At 47.9% G+C, this 18,316-nt stretch overlaps 3 protein-coding genes across 3 annotated transcripts; 2 read left to right on the top strand and 1 right to left on the bottom strand.

Annotated features, from left to right (window-relative positions):
• Positions 1–4,715: 4,715 nt before the first annotated feature.
• Positions 4,716–6,367, top strand: LOC120690715. Its single transcript, XM_039973497.1, has 2 exons — positions 4,716–5,675; positions 5,805–6,367. Exons 1-2 carry the CDS (start codon positions 4,885–4,887, stop codon positions 6,055–6,057), a joined length of 1,044 nt encoding a protein of 347 aa, XP_039829431.1. The 5' UTR covers positions 4,716–4,884; the 3' UTR covers positions 6,058–6,367.
• A 96-nt stretch (positions 6,368–6,463) lies between these two features.
• LOC120690716 (thylakoid lumenal 17.4 kDa protein, chloroplastic-like) lies at positions 6,464–8,775 on the bottom strand. The gene is made up of 3 exons (XM_039973498.1): positions 8,402–8,775; positions 7,064–7,310; positions 6,464–6,938 (listed from the first exon to the last, which is right to left on the bottom strand). The coding sequence occupies exons 1-3, from the start codon at positions 8,624–8,626 to the stop codon at positions 6,715–6,717; spliced, it is 696 nt and encodes a 231-aa protein (XP_039829432.1). The 5' UTR covers positions 8,627–8,775; the 3' UTR covers positions 6,464–6,714.
• Positions 8,776–8,805: 30 nt separating this feature from the next.
• Positions 8,806–9,515, top strand: LOC120690717. Its single transcript, XM_039973499.1, has one exon. It carries the CDS (start codon positions 8,960–8,962, stop codon positions 9,224–9,226), a length of 267 nt encoding a protein of 88 aa, XP_039829433.1. The 5' UTR covers positions 8,806–8,959; the 3' UTR covers positions 9,227–9,515.
• Positions 9,516–18,316: the final 8,801 nt, after the last annotated feature.

Here is an 18,316-nt window from a genome sequence, read left to right as displayed (position 1 = left end):
TTCCCACGTCAAATAGTGGAAATCCAGGGTGGTGCCACCTAACTTCCTTTCCTTTTGATGTGTAATTGTGCTGGTCTCTTGTTTACTACACTTCATTACCATTTCTCATATGTTACGATAGACAAAATGCACATACCAGGTATTATCACACTGTCTTGTACAACTTAAGCATTTGTGTTATTTATGTATGAACAATTGATTGAATTTATTCACAATCTACAAGTCATGGTTATCCTCAGTTCAAAATCAGTGTGCATAAGGATGAAACAATATATAATGTATGCCCTCCCCACTCCCACATGCCATAGCAGAAATTTATTTATGGTGCGCCATGTGTGTGTGTCTATATATATATATATATATATATATATATATATATATATATATATATATATATATATATATATATATATATATATATATATATATATATCTTTTGATATGTAGTGCAATAAATAAAGTCACGAGTTTCCAAGTTTTGATGCTGTCATATGAAGCTTGTTGTAGCTAGTATAATACCAACAATTTGATTTGTTAATTGATTATGAAAGTTTGTGCAACTATTTCCATATTCCAAAATTGTAGCCATGTGATATTATATGGTACCATTAGATATTTTTCTCAAAATACTATTATTCATCATTAACATAATGAAAGATATTGCTTTAAAATTTTCATCTACATTGTACACTAAACCTTCTATGTTGGATTTAAAAGCCTTCACTTCCACATAGTTTACAAACTATAATTATCCCCTAAAAGGCAACTATCATATAAAATATATGAAATGGAAATGCTAGATCATTTCATATGAAAATGGCATCAATAATCTTTCCACAAGTTTTTTGTGCAAGTTTTGTGATGGTAATGAAATCTGATTGTCAACTTACATGTTAATTACCATAAACACACATTATTTGTGTATGGATGAATTTTGAGCACTCTTTAGACCTTGGACCCTTTATTGTTGTATCACATATTTGTCATGATCAAAATGAGTGCTCATTAGCGTAAGCAGTGCAGAGCGTGAAGAAAAATATAGAGGGGGGGGGGCAATTAACCAACTCCAAAAACCAATATACACAAAAGTTCTATATAAATAAGTTTTGGTTGATGAACTACTGATAAATAGGCCACAGTTAACCTGGACTCGTGTTGCGCTGGACTTATGTGTTGAGCTGATTGCACCTAGGCTTGTATACTTAATGGATTATTGCATAGCTCTCTGCTCTTATCTTCAACAAATTTTGCTAGTGGGGAAGTCCTCTATATATGGCCCCTACAGGGCTCGGCTGCTGAACATAAGGCCATATTTGATCAACACATTATTGCATGTCAGGTTTTGTCAAAAAAACTCTAAAGCAAAGTATAGCTACAGTATATATATGATATCATGTTATGATTATCCCATATAGGTGCAATACATTATTAAAATACAACACCGATGGAGTGTTTGGGCACCTAAAACCAAAACCCGAACCTGCCCCGAACACGATTCGGGTGAAAATCTATAACCAAAACCAAAACCCGCGGATACCCGAAACCCGATTGGATACCTGAAACTCGTTTTATAGGGCAACATAATAAGAGCAATAAGTATTTTCTATAAACATATACATAATATATATAACATTCATATGTATAAACAAGAGGTAATTAATAGTAAATAATTTTCTAATTCAACTTAGAATAAATTTAATAGTCTAAGTAAACAAGTTGTTATTTGCGGGTGAAAAAAAAAACAAATTCAAAACCTAACCCGTATGCTTTCGGGGCCCCGAACCCGAAAACCTTGGGTAAGAAATCATCCCCGAACCCAAAACCGCTAGACTCGAAACCCGCGGTTATCCGACTCGAAACCAAACCATGCATTGCCATCCCTAAATTTGAGCCAATCTATGTCAAATAGATTTTTCTTCTATTTTGATGACTAATGCATGGGGAATGATTTTTGCTATACCTTTTTTATATGTTGCATGACAAAAAAAAATACAACTCATGCACCAATTGTCCAGGTCAAAATTGCTCAATAGGAAAAAAATATAATCATGCTCTATACAACTTTTTGTATATTTGTTGTTTCTCCTAAAACCAACATGTCAATCTAGTAAGGAATATACACAAGTCATCTCAAGATTGTCCCTAATCCTCGAAGTAATGTACATGCAAACATGAAATATACGGTGCGCCATAATCTTTCCATGTCAAATAGTAGAAATCCATGGTGTAGTACATATCCCTTATTAGTAGTTTTAATGTGTGGATAAATTTGCGCGTCTTACAATACTCTACTTTCTTATCATTTTTTTGCATGTTACAATAGGATGCCAATTTCCTGTGAAGAAAGGTATTCATTGGGACAATACCGCACCCTAGCTTGTATTACCTTTGTCGTCTGTTATTCTTTCTTGTATCAACAACAATGTTAAGTTACGATATGGATGCCAAGTCATAGTTATCTTTGATTTTAGATCAACATACAAACTAATACGACAACGTAACATATGCCAATCCTACCACATTTGATTGTGGAAACCCACGGTGTACCACCCATCCTTTTTCCTCTTTTGACGTGTACTATGACAACCATGCATCTTACACTTATCGTGCAATCCAGGCCCATAGCATTGGTTTGGTATACAACGCATGACATAGTGGACCACAATCAATATAAGAATCGAACCTAAAGCAACTAATCAATGTCTCTAAGGTCCCGTTTGGAACCTTGAAATTGAATTCCATTATAATAATTATAATTTAGACAGAAAACTATTATCTAATATTATTATATGCGGAATATATTTGTGTACTATTATTGGCCATTTAAGAGAGATACTTATGTGCTATATTTCTACTGTAGAGGAGTGAGCTAAAGAGCGTGTTATAAGTTACGAAATAGAAACATAGCTTGGTGGTGTAGTGGTGTATGGAATCAATTTCCATCTCCTACCCTTAGAATTTAGGATAGACTTATATCTAAACTTTGGAAAATGGTGGAATATAAAATTCTAAGCCAAATAACCTAGTTTATTAAGTAGCTAGTTTTCAATTCCTGGATCCAAATATCCCCTAAGAGTAAATGACCATTTTAATTAGCCTGTGAATAAGAAAGGTATTTATTAGGATAATACCGCACTCTAGCTTGTATTACCTTTGTTTATTGTTTCTTGTATCAACAACCATGTTTAGTTGCGATATAGATGCCAAGTCATAGCTATCCCTTGATTTTAGATCAACATACAAACTAATATGACAACATAGCGTATGCCAGTCCTACCACATCAGATTGTGGAAACCCACGGTGTACCACCTATCCCTTTTCCCCTTTTGACGTGCATTGTGACAACCATGCATCTTACACTTATCGTACAATCTAGCCTCATAGGGTTGGTTTGGTATACAACGCATGACATAGTGGACCGCAATCAATATAAGAATTGAATCTAAAGCAACTAATTAATGTCTCTAAGGTCCAGTTTGGAACCTTGGAATTAAATTTCATTCTAATAATTATAATTTAGACATAAATCTATTAAGCTAATATGATTATATGCGGAATATATTTGAATATCATTGTTGGCCATAGGAGGGAGATACTTATATGCTATATTTCTACTATAGAGGAGTGAGTCAAAGAGCATGCTCTAAGTTATGGAATAGAAACATAGCTTGGTTGTGTATAGAATCAATTTCCATCTCCTATCCTATGAATTTAGAATAGACTTATATCTCAACTTTAGAAAGTGGTGGAATATAAAATTCTAAACCAAATAACCTAGTTTATTAAGTAGCTAGTTTTCAATTCCTCCAAAATGAGAGGATCCAAACATCCCCAATAGTAAATGACCATTTCAAATAGCCTGTGAATAAAAAAGGTATTCATTAGGACAATACCGCACCCTAGCTTGCATTATCTTTGTCTATTGTTTCTTGTATCAACAACCGTGTTTAGTTGCGATATAGATGCCAAGTCATAGCTATCCCTTGATTTTAGATCAACACACAAACTAATACGACAATGTAACGTATGCCAATCCTACCACATCAGATTTGTGGAAACCGATGGTGTACCATCTATCCCTTTTGCCCTTTTGACGTGAATTGCATGCGACAACCGTGCATCTTACACTTATCGTACAATCCAGCCCCGTAGCGTTGGTTTGGTATACAACGCATGACATAGTGGACCACAATCAATATAAGAATTAAAACATAAAGCAACTAATAACCAATGTCTCTAATAGTAAATTACCATTGATTTCCATGCCAGTGCTACATAAGCGATGTGCAATTTGGCACATGCATGGAACACTACACTGCCATACGAGGCAGCAACCTTGAGTAATTCCTTCGCTGTTCAATATTAAGCTTTGCATCGCCTGATGAATGATGGTTAAGAAACACGGTGTTCAATATTAACTCCGGCTTCTTCTCCCCCGCACGCATCGGCGGAGGACGCCTTCCCGTCCAGGTCCAGGTTGGCGCGGTGCCACGCCAGATCGCCGTGTGAGCGCTCACCACACCAGCCGCGCGCTGCCACCCGCGCGAGGCCAAAACGCCCGGCGCCGAGAGCAGCGCGCGGCCGAGCCTTTTCCCCCTCGCCCCACGACGAAATTAATCAGGCGCTGAACTGGCCCGAACTGCCGCGCAAGGCACGCATCGTCCAGGAGCCCCCAGCCCTCCCCCGACCCCGACGTGGCAGAGCCCGGGGGAGCTATAAATACCGCCATTGCCGCGCCCTCCCTCTCCGCAAGCTAGCTAGATCGCCATTCCACTCCGCCTTCGGTGGGAGGTTCGGTTCCAGGCAAACAGCCCTTTCGTAGTTCCGTTTGAGAGAGAAAGAGTCTCGCGTTGGCTCGTTCCTTTCCCCGGTCGGTGGCGAGGATGACCCCGGCGAGCATGGTCGCCATGCCCAGGAGCGTTCCGGCGGCGGTGGCGGCGTTCCCGGCGTCCGCGCGCGCCGAGGAGCGGAGGAAAACCCGGCCCGCCCTCAGCAGGACTGCGGCGTGCGGCGGGGACGAGCAGCAGCCGCCGTCCATGGCCGCGGTGCCGCCGTCGCTGCGCGCCATCCAGGCCAGGCGGAAGCAGGCGGCGGCGCAGCGCGGGGTGCCGCGGGCGACGGCCACGAGCGCGGCCGGGTGCGCGGTGGCGGCGCTCGTCAAGGCCGTGGAGGCCGTCCAGGGCGCGGCAGCCGGGGGAGCCTCCGAGGCCGCGCGCGGCGCCGGGGACGCCGTGGCGTGGGTCTTCAGCAAGGTGCACTTCCAGTCGCCGGACCTCGCCGTCGGGCTGCTCGGCATGGTCGCCTGCTGCCTCGGCACCGCCGTCCAGGCGGAGAGGGACCGCATGGAGGCCAGGAGGCTCGAGGCGCTGCGCAACGCGGAGGCCGAGCCCGACGACGACGACGGGGACGCGGAGGAGCCCGAGGATCTGCCGGAGCTGGTGGAGGGGGACATGGAGAAGGAGCTGTGGAGCCGGATCGGCATCCTGCATGGCGGCGGCCTGAATGGGGACGGCCAGGAGGACCTCGACGAGGAAGAGATCAAGGAGATCGACAGCGCCCGCGCACGGCGGCGGAAGGCGGCGTACGAGAGGATCATCGCCTCCGGCGGAGCCAACTCGCTCGTCCTGTCCAACTATGCGCAGCTCCTCTACGAGTTGGACAAGGACATCAACAGGTGCTTCCTTCTTGTCGCATGCACGCATGCAATTGCAATTGCAACCAACCTTTCGATCACATCTCCCTGCTGTTAGGATCTTGACGATTTCTTACGCGTGAATGATCGCTGCACACATTTGGTTGGCAGGGCGGAGATGTACTTCAAGCAGGCGGTGGCCGCGGAGCCGGCGGACGGCGAGGCAATGCGGAGGTACGGCATGTTCCTCTGGCACGCCCGCGGCGACATCGGTGGCGCGGAGGAAATGTTCACCGGCGCCATCGACGAGGAGCCCGAGAGTAGCCACCACCGGAGCAGCTACGCGTGGTTCCTCTGGATGACCGGCGGCGTCGAGACCTGCCTCATCGACACCGGCAAGAACAACGGCAACGACGCCGAATGAACCACCGCGCCGCAGCCCATCGGAGACCCAAGACAAGACCTTACCACCGGCAAGTGCCCGGCGGGCCGGCCGGCCATCTAGGTACTGCCGTGTCGCATGGCCAGCATCACTGAGCAGCATCGGCCCTTATAGGGGGCAGTTATCCAGTATATGCTAGATGAATGCGCATCAACAAGGAGCCAACCCAGGAGGCAACAATAATAATGTTGGCAAAGCTAGCGCATGTAGTATTGTAGTGTGTGTGTGATGCTAGTACTAGTGGTGTGTGGAATAAAGCATCCATGCATCCTTCCAGGGCATGGATTCATCATCAGACAGAAATGTTATAACCGCCTTGTGAATAATAATAATAATAATAATAATAATAATAATAATAATAATAATAATAATAATAATAATAATAATATATGGGGAAAACATATAGTGTTTCCTTTTTTAATTTATGTATTGTGCTTGACTTGGCAAGGTGTAAGAAACATGGTTGCATTGCTGCTGATATATAAGATATACAGATGTTTGTACATAGGGTCATAGGCATGGAGAAAAATCGTCGCATCTTGTCATGGTGGCTCTATAGACAGGCATGAACACTCATCAAACGATCTCATCAACATATTAACATGAACGATTGGGGATGATTAGATGGAATCTGCTGAATCACCTGCAGCCCAGCTCTAATCTACTGTCTGCGCTGATGCTGGTGTTTGCGCACAGCTTCTGAAGGTCAACGTAGCCAATGATTGTGTCCTCAAACACAACATCTTCCATCTTAGCATCATCGAAGGTCGATCCTGACAAGACTGTATTCTTGAAGATTGCCCCTGTGAGATCAGCCTTCTCGAAATTGACACGGTCTATCACTGCATTCGTGAAGTCGGTTCCTGAAAGCATTTGAACGGGAAGAGCTCATCATTCTGTTTATTCAGTATTGGGAAACAGTGCGGCAATATTATGCGATGAACCAGAACAGCAGAATAAGGTATTAAGTTGTGCAATTAATTGGTACCTTTGAAGCTTGCCCCAACAGCATAAGCTTTGGACATGACAACTTCAGACATGTCGGCGCCATCAAACTTTGCATCGGACATCAACGCCGCAGCTAGAGACTTGCCTTTCAGATTAGTTTTCTCATTCGTGTAATCACAGAACCGGAGATCAAGGGGCTTGTCATACACCCCATTTGCCTGACCAATTGTGTTCCCCACGAATGCACGCTCACATCTGTTTGGCTCAGTTGAGAGTGGAGGCAATCTCTAACAACCAAAGCAAACAGGGAACAATGTTATCTCAGTAATTAAAGTGGCACTGCAGTAAGAAAAATAAGTCCTCGATTTAACGCTGATTGTATATTCAGGTGATCAGGTCACACAGGATCAAAAGGAAAATGAAGAGTTTATAGTTCACGACTACTACTAAGCTAAAATGTGTTCAAATGAAATTTGTCTTTGCAAGCACAAAAGACACCGAGATAACTAGTTAATCTCGATGGAAAACACTAGCTAGCTATTTCTAAGCTGCTCCATTGAAATTCTGTCAGATATATTTCCAATTGAAAATGCTCATGCTTCATGCAGTTAATCCTCCGATCACCAAATACAGCAAAGTTATCATTTCTCTACAAATAAACCTAGCTGTATCAGAACAACATTGTGAACGTGCAATGTGAACCTGAATTCTCATATATCTGTGTACAATAAAATACTCAGAACAGAACTTCTAACTTTAGATTGAGCGGAAGTGATGCTAAATTTAAGGTGCTCTGCTCAGTCTCCAGACTATAGAGAATTGAACTCTTGGTAACTGTACTGATATATTCGTTATGTTGAATAACACGAATTCTTGAGGTTGCTTAAATTTTATTACCAAGAACAGTAGTAAAGTACCAAATCCTCTTCCAATAGAGCCCTCAAAAGCTTCCAACATATAACATCTTCCTTAAGGGGGAGAAACAATATTTAACTAGTACTAGTTAGTGCTTTCCATGGATTTGAAAATTTCCATGGAGCAGCTTTATGTATCTGACAGAAATTTTCCTCTGAACCGAATTAAGAGAAATAGTAAACAGTCACTCTACCTAAGAAAAATTCAGTAAAATTCCATTACTATCTGCTATCATCAGATCGTAAAATGTGAGGTCAATTCATTCCCATGTCACACCGAGACAGACCAGCATTTGATAAAGATTAAAGTTCCATTTGATTTCAGAGCATTATCTGCCTTTCGCAGTCTAGCGGAATCTGGCTAAGGTCGATCAAAACTACATTTCTCAAAACTACATTCCACAATTTGCATCCTGCCCGCGGTGCGACTGCGATAAGAAAGGGAGGGGGGAAAACCCACCAACCTGGCTCGCGGCAATGGCCGGGTTGGACGCGGACGCGACGGCCCAGGCCGCCAGCACGCCGCACGCGAGGCGGCCGGCGCTCTTGCCCCCGGCCGCCGAGAGCCACGCCGCCTCGGTGCTCTTTCCGCCCGCGTCGGCCGCCGCCGAGCACGCCACGCGGCGCCTCGGCCGCCGCGGGCGGCAGAGCGCGGCGCCGGCCGGCGAGGTGAGGCAGGACGAGGCCATGCCAGTGCGGCGCGGCTGGCCTTGCGAGGTGGATGGGGGGAGAGGGAGAAGAGAGGGTGGTGGCGACGAGGCAGAGTCGGAGCGAGCGCTCTCTCCCTCTCGAGTCTTCTCGCGCGCTATCTTATCGGCTTCGTTATCTTCTCGGGGCCCACACGTGACTCTCGAGGCGTGTCCCTCTCCCAATTTTGGAGCAACCCCCAACAGCCCGGAAACCGAAGGCAAACCAACCAACCAACCCCACCGACGAGACGAGATCGCCACCACCTCCCGACCTCCCCCGAGTTGTTCCTCGGCCGGCTGGGCGCGGGGCAGGGGGACCGGCGGACGGCAGCCATGAACGGCATCAACCCGAACGGCGGGATCCTGTCCTACGGGACGCTGGAGGGCTACGCGATGTGGGTGGCGACGGGCGTGGCGTCGGCCTTCTTCGCGTCGCTGGAGCGGTGCGCCTGCATCCACCTCCACACCGCCGAGGACGACGGCGACGAGGAGGACCTGGAGGAGGGCAGGGAGCGCCCGCTCATGCTCTCCCGCCCCCAGGCGCTCCCCGAGTACTACTACGACCGGTCCGGGTCCTCCACCTCCTTCGCCAAGATGTGACCCCGCCGCGAGGTCCGATCCGATCCGATCCGTTTCCTGATTTTGCTCTTCGCTTTTGTTCCGTTGTGAAATTGTTTGGTGTGCTCGTGTGTGGGTGTCTGAGATCCTGCGTGATTCCAAGCGCTGATGGATCTGTAATTCCGTCCCGTTTCTTGTCTGATTCTTTGGTTTGTTTTGATTTTTTTTTGGGTTTCGAGACTGCATTGTGTTGATGCCTTGATGGATCTCGAGCACTCTGCGAATTTCAGATGCCTGGCATTTAAATATTCAGTGTTCGTTTATATTTGAATTCGCGTGTCACAAACATGCAAGTGTGTTACCTTGATAACTGTAACAAACATGACAGTTATCAGGTTATGGCAGCATCTCAGGCCTAAGGGGAAGAACAAAAATACAGGGTGGCCGCACTACTGATGAATGCTTCGATGGAAATTATTAGAAACCGATCGTTCCGTGGTCTCCATGTTAGAAAACAGGATGACTCACATCATCAAAGATGCTGCCCGTTTAATGTAAGATTCAATGCAGGAATAATTAGTCCTAGTTAGCATCTTAATGTACAACTCTCATCCCTAAAACAAGCATTTTCTTCACTTATATTGCTTTTCTGATGAATACGTGTACTATTTATTTTGCGTCCATCATCTTCCACATGCCTTTGTAGACAATGGTGCGTTTGGATCAGGCAGGCCATTTGGGCCTTTGAAAGCAAACAATGTTGAGTTTTCAGATTAACTGGATTGTACTGCTAGCTTAACCCATCAAACATCAGTCATCATTGCAGTATACCCATCAATCCATCATGCACACATATGCATACCAAAAACTGATGAGTATCACAACATCATGCACTGGTATTTCAGTGCACAGGAGTGTTTGACTGGTGGCCGCATTCTAACGCATCACAGGATTTATATCATCTTGTATCACCCTAGAGATCGAGTGGACAGAGTTGTACGACCAAATTCACATATATGTTCAGTAACGTGGTCATCATGCACGCCAGGACAACAGATCCCATTTCCATCCGCGTACGGATTTTTGCGTCCCTCATCGCGGAGCACTTCTTCAGGGTTAGAATTTGAGACGAATACAAGACTTTCAGGTACCGGACCCCCCCCCTCGTCTCCTCCTGGAGGCGACTCGGGCGGCGCCCCACCCTCCTCCACCGACACCACCCCTCCCGACCTCCTCTGCACCTCGCCGCCGCCGGAGCAGGGCACCGGTAGTCCGGTGACTGTTGGGAAGGCGGCGGCGGGGCTTCCCTCGATGCCTCGGGGGCTCCCTCCCCAGTCAACAATGCACCCGTGCCGAGCACTAAGGCGACGGCGGCGGCCCGGGGGTGCGGATCCGATGTGCTGGGGGCCGGATCCGGCGCCCCCGCGGCTGGATCTACGTGGTGCGGCAGCAGCGGCGACCTCCCCCCTCTGCTATGGCCCGTGGTGCGCCGGGCACTGTGGCGGCGGCGGCGGCCCGAGGCTGCGGATCCGGCGCCCCCGCGGCCGGGTCTACGTGGTGCGGCAGCGGCGGCGGCCTCCCTCCTTTGCTTCGGCGCGTGGCCCGTCGACGCCGAGCCCCGGCGGTGCGCGGTGGTCCGTCTACGCCTCCGTCTACCGCCGGTGGCGTTGGGCAGCACTTGCCCTGGACCCTCCTCTCCTTGCTCAAGCGGCGGCTGCGGGCGCGCCCTGTGGCAAGGGGAGGTGGGGGGAAGGGGGGCTCGTGGTGGTGACGTCCTCGGGCCCGCGCAGGCGTCTGGGGCCGCCTGACCGCCTGGAGGTGAAGGTGGAACCGCACTGCTGGCGGGTGCCGGCGGCGGTGGTCGGCGACGGCCCCATGCGCCGCCTGGCCGGAGGGTGGCCGACACAGCTGTGCGGCTGCCTCGTGCAGCCGGCGCGTCAATACCCCTCTGAAAAGGCGGCTAGGCGATGCCATGGCTACAGCTCAAGATGCTCCGGGAGGAGGTGCGGTGTGGCGCCGGCATGTTGCCGGGTCGCAAGGACGACGGAGATAGATGGAGCTTCGGCAGCGGGCTTTGTGGAGCTGTGACAGTGGCGTCCCTCAGTTGGGGCGGCCGCAGTGTTGGTGCTGTCTTGAGGCGACGAACGCGTGCAGTGGGGTGCCAGTACTCCGGGCGAAAGCCCTCGCCAGATTCATTCTGGTGAAATGGCGGCGGTGCCTCCGGGCGTCGCTCTCCCTGTTGAGGGCATCATTTTTGGAGTTGCAACCCTCCTACACAAGATCTCTGGGTGAAAACCCGGTCCAGCTCCTGGACGAGCGACGGTGGTGCCTGTGGGTGTCGTGACCTCCTTGGAGGCGGCGTCTCTAGAGACACCGTTCGGCGACTTGGCCGGCCTGCTGCTCGCGATTTACTTCGGCCGGTGGTGACAAATCTGTCGGAGGGCGTGCGGAGAAGGGGATTGCCTACCTCACGCCAAGACGCCTGCTCTTCTGTTGGTGGCCGGGGTCATGACTCGGCTGTTGTTCGCCTGCTTGCAGTGTTCCGTTGCGCCTGGAGCTGCGTGGCAGTCTCCAGTGCGGTGCGAGACAGCGTTTGAAGGACGGCGCTAGCGGCAACGACAATCAGTGACGACTTGGCCTGCAGCGGATCGCGACGGGGTGTTTAGGATGGCTGAATCCTTCCGGTGCTGTACAACATCGGAAGACGGCGCATGCAACATCTTCGGTCTTCTGGCTTGAGGGCGGCGTCTTCGTGCGAGGGGGAAAGCAATGTGATGATGTCGAACCACGACGGTGGTCTGGCGGCTTGGCTCAGTTCCCCGGGGGCGGGGCACCTCTTCTTGCTGCCTCGACGGCAATCTCTGAAACGAGTACGGAGCGTGGTGCCGTGTGGCGGGTTGGAGGTCCCCGCACGCGAGAGAGGCGTGCTGAGTGGCGGGTTGGAGGTCCCCGCGCACGCGAGAGTGGCGTGCAATGGCGGAAGTGGCGAGACCCCGCGCGTTGGGTTGCTCTGGACTTGGTGTTTTCCATGCCGTCGAGCGGTCGGTTTGGGTGCAGCAGGACTGCGGCATTGGGTCCTGCACGACAGTGGCCTCCTAGTGTGATGGTGTCTGCCCCTTCTGCTCCTCTATCAACGCTGGAACACTTCAGTTGTTTCGTTAGCCGCAAGAGTGCGATGGTAGGTGGAAGCTGCGGTTGTGTCTTTTCCCCTCTGTCGTCGTTGTGAATAGAGTTTGGTCGTGTTGATGTCCCAATTCAACCGGCCAGTGAGTATAGTTGAGCGGTAACCCGTGTTGACGTCCCAATCCAACCGGGCGAGTTTGTTGTTTTCTTTTCTTTTTGTTTTCTGTCTATGGCCTCCCAGGGCCGTAGTCTTATATTTTCCTGCTATATCAATAGAAACGCACTCGTCGAGTGCCGTCCGTTCAAAAAAAAAAAGAATTTGAGACGAATCCGTGCTAAGGTGGCGTGCTTATCATGCGAGTGAGCTTCCCTTGCAGTTGATGCGAAGTTCTCAGTGTCTGAAGGCTGAAGCATCATACAAATTCAATTGCCAAACTCGATGAAACTCTTGAGAAAGCCCACCCATCAGCACAAGTTAGGAAAGGCCCAAGCCGACAAACATCACAAAAAGAAGAGGCCCACTCTCCTCACGTTCTTCCGCCACAGCTCACAGGCTGCTGTTGTTTAGTACCACACTGGCTGCTCACATAGCGCCGAACCAAGTTAAATACCCACTTCCAACGGCGGGAGTATAATCGGTCGCTGCGCTCCCGGCCCTCTTAGGGCCCAGGCGCCCTCTCTGGCTAACCACTATCTTTTTTTGCCGGTGACCTGCGCCAGCCGCGAGGGGGAACAAACAACTCCTATCGTAAGCGGTTAAATTTTCATGATGCGTAGGATTGTACCTTGTCAATTTGTTATGTTTCTGTAAGAATCGGCGGAAGAAAATTAAAAGAATAATCTAGAAGATCACCTGAATTATCAGTTGTGCAGGGGGGTTGAGCCTTGGGGCACCGGTCTCGCGGACGCTTCATACATTCGGCCGGGAGGAGAACCATTACCAAGATGTTCTTGCGTTCTTGGCATCTTGTAGAGCTGCTGCTGCCGCTCCACTGAAGATGCCGGCCGCTCGTCTTCTTCCACCACGATTCGGCCTCCCTGACTGAAACCGGCAAGCTCCGCAACGAGCACGCATGCCAAGAGAAGCAGCATGCGCCATGTTGGGGTCTTCATTGGCGTGTGGAGGAGGAAGAAAGCTGGATTGGAGGGGAGATGGAGTTGGGGCCGGAGAGCCTCAAGTGAGCCAACAATGCAAGTTGATGCTGAATTTGCTCATCTGCAAGGGCTGCAGGTTCCCGGTTCCGTACCAGAACTACTACGTAGTAGCGCACCACAAGTTCGCTGGTGTGTCCTTGCTCCAAGTTTGGATCCGTCTGATGATTGGGCGCATGCTGGATTTGTCTAATGCTTGGCAGGTGCGTCCTCATCTCATATCATATGGAGGAGTGACATCATGGCTCATGTGATTGATTACTCCGAGCCCGAAAGAGTGGTTAGTTTGGACGGCAGCCGGATTTCAAACGTTTGGGATCTGAAAGTTGACTGAACATCCAGTGAATGGAGATCCTCCTACTTTGCACGTTTGGCAGTTTGGCCCCATCTTTGTGATCCTGACGTCTGAAAGTTGAAATTTTCTATGACTAACATCATGCAAGGGTGTGCTGCCGTTATCCGAATGTGAATGTTTTCCCAAAAAAAAATTCAGCAGTTAGCACCAAACCTCTTTGCTCTTTGAGAAAATGCAGGTGGCGACGTGTTTGTCAACTCCAATCATGCCGTGTCAAGTAAAATTTCTAAACATTGGCTTTTCCAGCGCACTGTTCTCTTCTCTATCCATTTTTCCGATGTATTGTTCACAGTTCACAGTCCAATGAATTTTGTGTCCTAGTATTCCTACAGCGTGAGCGTTTGTGTATAACTTGATAGGCTGTTTAAAACCCACAGACCGATCGAAAAACACCAGAAGTCTCGCACGAAGGCGAGCGCGGAAGGTACCAGCATGAAAAAAAGCTTACAAAAATAGTAAATAATATCAAAGCTTTTACAAAACCGCTTTAAATTTAAACTTTACAAAAGAAAAAAATAGCAGCGGAGAAAAATCTAACTCACAGAGCATTTTTACTAGAGAATAAATGAAACAAACTAAATAAGTCGAGAACTACCGAGACGTGAAGACAAGGCGCCACATCGAGCCCACCGATGTGAAACCTAGTTAGCTCCTATATCTGAAATAGGGTAAACAACAAACCCTGAACAACTAATACTCAGAAAGACTTACCCGACCAGTGGGTATAACTTAGCCCACCTACCTAGACATGCAAGGCCTTTGGCTGGTGGCTTATTTTGCAGAAAATAGCGACTAAAGTAATTCCTAAATTTCTATATTTTAGCTCCATGTTCTATATAAATTTACGCTAATCTAATATTTGCACGAATCAACTATATCAAATATGGTGGTGCAATCAATAATAATTCAATGTTTTTCATCATCATAGATATATAAATATACTCATTATCTCATTATAATACTACGATGCGACGCAGTGATCAAGGTGCTCATATCCGAGAGCGACTGACGGCGAATCGACCCGATTTAACCTTGCAAGGTGGAACTAACCAACACGACACGCAAGAGCCCCGTCGGACCACACGCACCAACATTTCCCCTCCCCGCCTCAAACTACAGGATCGCCCCACCATCATATGGTCAGACGAGCTCAACGTGAGACCACCAAAAGTAAATACGTACAACCCATTTCTCCGCGACTACTCGACTACCCCAGGAGGTGAGATGAGATCCTGTACTTTCGAAGTGAGGCAGTATTAGGCTTACCGGTTTCGACTACCTTCTACTCCCGGCATGCAGTTAGTACAGTTCAAACATGATCAGCAGGGCCAACAACGGTACGGTCCTTAACTGACACAGACGGGACTAAGACACCCAGGAACCCTGTCCTGCTGCCATACCTACATATCCTTATCATTCCCGTCCGGTCTCAATTCTCCATTCATTCCATATCAAATACACAACTCATGTACTAGAATAGGAATATATCATATATCTCGCGAGTAACCGGAAATTATTCGACTTCTAATCATCCTATATCTCGCGAGTGACAAGAGAGCACTCGTCTTCTACCGGAACCATTAAGCATAGCACTTCTATCGCCCTATACATATTAGTATAACTCATGGAAACCTAGGGATCATGCAACTAGGGTTCCAAACAATTCCTAAACCTAATGCACAAATAATAGAGACATATATAGGTGTCATAATTTAAAATAATAGAATGTGCATCGGGGCTTGCCTGGGGTAACACTAAGTCAGTGTTAATGCTATTAAGGTCTTGGGCCCTTCCGACCTTGGGCCGGGTCTTTGGTTGCTTTAGCGGGTCCTTCCATCTTCTGGCGATATCCGTCGAACACCGTCTTGTGGGTCGATTCCAACACCACGTGCTTCACGTCCACACGTGTACATCTAGCATACCTAAATGAGGTACAATAATGCATATGCATGAATATATATGAAATGCCAATTAAATGCATATGCATTGGATATAAATTAGTGCAACTAAAATTTCCTACTTACAAAAAAACTATACGCATAAAGGACTAGCTGGCGGACTGTCCGCTATGCAGCAGCGGACTGTCCGCAGCTCAACTTGCCGACCTACCAAACCTACCAACGTCTCTGGATAAACTTACAACTATACTGCGGACTGTCCGAGATCCAGGAGCGGACTATCCGCAATACACCTCTACCAACCCACCAGAACCCACGACGTCTCTGGCCGAATTTCAAAACTCTCCGGCGGACTGTCCGCGCCCAAGTGGAGGACCGTCCGCGGTACAACTCGGCCCACCCACCAGAACCACCAATGTTTCTGGAGAACTTCTAGACTGACTGGCGGACTGTCCGCTCACCCTTAGCGGACCGTCCGCTATAAACCTTCGCCAATCCACCAGAGACAACGTCTCTGGACAAATTTCTAATCCTAACGGCGGACTGTCCGGCCCTCCTTAGCGGACCGTCCGCGATTCAATTCTGCGAAACCATCAGAGGCAACCACGTCTCTGCACAAATTTCTAACCTGACCTGCGGACTGTCGGGCCCTCCTAGGCGGACCGTCCGCGGTTCGTCTCTTTGACATCGCACGACAGGCGGCAGCAAGCGCGGCGGCGGCGGCCGTTCACTAGCGCCGGCGACGCACAACAGGAGGGGAAAAAGGCCAGGGTGCACAAGTGACTCACCACGAATCCATTCTTGCGGTCGGTTCGGGTGGAGGATGACCGTAGAAGTAGATCGACGGTGGAGCAAAACTTCAAGCGGGCTCCAATGGTGACCGGCGGTGGCGGGGGCGATTCCGGCCGGTAATGAGCTGGCTGGGGGTTGGGGAAGGTGGAGGAGGTGCTGGGGAAGATGCTCGCGCAAGGAATCGAGGTATGGTGGACGGAGGAGGGAGATCGAAGGAAGGGGCGACGGCGGGCGAGCGGACGAGAGGACCTCGTCTCTGGTCGACGCGAGGAAGAGAAAAGAGGATATGGCAGGCGGGTCCCACAAGGAGGTAAAATATCTGGGTGTTACCTGGGCGGACCGTCCGCCGCTCCGGAGCGGACCGTCCGGAGGCAGGGTGTTACAATCCTACCCCCTTAAAGAAATCTCGTCCCGAGATTTAAGCGGCGAAAGGAATGGCGAGGTTCAGATTGCTAAAAATTTCCATAGATAGATGTTTAAGAGATTGATATTCGTAGTTAAGACATTTATTCAAACTCTTAAATATCTTTTCTGAACTTTGCGATATTAAGGACCTAGTTCCAGAGGGTGCTAGTTTCTAGATTAATCAACGTAGCCGGTTTTAACGGTATAAACAGTGCCAACCGATTTACTAATTCCATGCTCGACATGGTTCTGGAAGATATAAATTTTATAGTAACTAGATTATCATTACCTAACTGGAGATTGGCCGTGCCACTGAGTGAAAGGGCTGGATAATATAGGTGGGCTCAATCACCATTAAAGTCGGCTGGAAAGGACCGGTTGACTATTATAGTGCCAGCACATAGTAGTATTTTGCAGAGAAAAGAGGTTCTAAGCTTCTCAACGAATATATAAATCAAGGAGGTTCTTGGGAAGAATTAAATTCTCAATTTAGTGGTGAACCTAGATAGAGAGGACACCAAGGTGAGTATTTTCTCAAGGACATTCTTACTCAGTATTATTCATTAATTACGTTGCATGATGCAAGATGCATATGTCGCTATGCAGGTTAGTGGCTATAATCCTCAGAAACTCAATTACAAAACAACCCACTAGCAGGGTTACTCTCCGAGAGCCTACCCCCTTAAAGAATAAAAGTATAGGAAAAACAGTTCCAACTATTTTACAAAAGAAGTGTCGATGTAGTTTCATCTACACGCACTTAAGCACCAGCGCGCACCCAGCATCACAATCACATGGCGAAGGCACACACGAGGCCCTAGGCTCCATCGCGGCACTATAGGTCGTGGGACAAATCTCCACCATATATAAGAACCAATAATAGAAATCCGAATAACATGATTGAATACAAAAGGATTAGAGGGGTAAAAACAGCCAAAAAATACGTTCAAAGGCATGAAATCCACATGGTCAACCAAACTACCACCAAATTTTCCCCGATGACCCAACAATGCAATATGATGTGATGCAATAGTGTGGTTGCACCGCAATAAACAGGGAACCTTATTGATGCAGGATAACTATACTGAACGTGATCAAATTTTCTAATTTATTTATATTTATTTGAGCATGAATACAAACGGAACCACTTTAGGTATAGGAATCAAGGCGATTAGAAATAAACAAATACTCCTACTAGAAGAACATCAGGGTGGTTTTAGTTATCAAAAATGATCGGGACGGATGATCTGCGAGCATTTGAAGGAATAGCCTATAGACAAATTAACATTGACCAACAGTAGGTACATCAATTATTTGAATAAATTGAAATGGTCAATGAACCACAGATAGGATGATCTTAGCTATTTTTCCTAGATCATAATCTACCACGAAATAAAAATCTATGTT

Source organism: Panicum virgatum, chromosome 9N, assembly GCF_016808335.1.
Source record: "Panicum virgatum strain AP13 chromosome 9N, P.virgatum_v5, whole genome shotgun sequence".
Lineage (NCBI taxonomy): Eukaryota > Viridiplantae > Streptophyta > Magnoliopsida > Poales > Poaceae > Panicum > Panicum virgatum.
The sequence above is the reverse complement of the archived record's forward strand: the minus strand, read 5'-3'. Positions and strand labels throughout refer to the sequence as shown.

Excerpts from the sequence above, each read along its gene's own strand:
- LOC120690715 (XM_039973497.1), top strand. The coding sequence starts at position 4,885 with ATGACCCCGGCGAGCATGGTCGCCATGCCCAGGAGCGTTCCGGCGGCG. Across the intron at positions 5,676-5,804 it reads TTGGACAAGGACATCAACAG|GGCGGAGATGTACTTCAAGC; the intron begins GTGCTTCCTTCT and ends TTTGGTTGGCAG.
- LOC120690716 (XM_039973498.1), bottom strand. The coding sequence starts at position 8,626 with ATGGCCTCGTCCTGCCTCACCTCGCCGGCCGGCGCCGCGCTCTGCCGC. Across the intron at positions 7,311-8,401 it reads CGGCCATTGCCGCGAGCCAG|AGATTGCCTCCACTCTCAAC; the intron begins GTTGGTGGGTTT and ends TTTGGTTGTTAG. Across the intron at positions 6,939-7,063 it reads TGTTGGGGCAAGCTTCAAAG|GAACCGACTTCACGAATGCA; the intron begins GTACCAATTAAT and ends AAATGCTTTCAG.
- LOC120690717 (XM_039973499.1), top strand. The coding sequence starts at position 8,960 with ATGAACGGCATCAACCCGAACGGCGGGATCCTGTCCTACGGGACGCTG.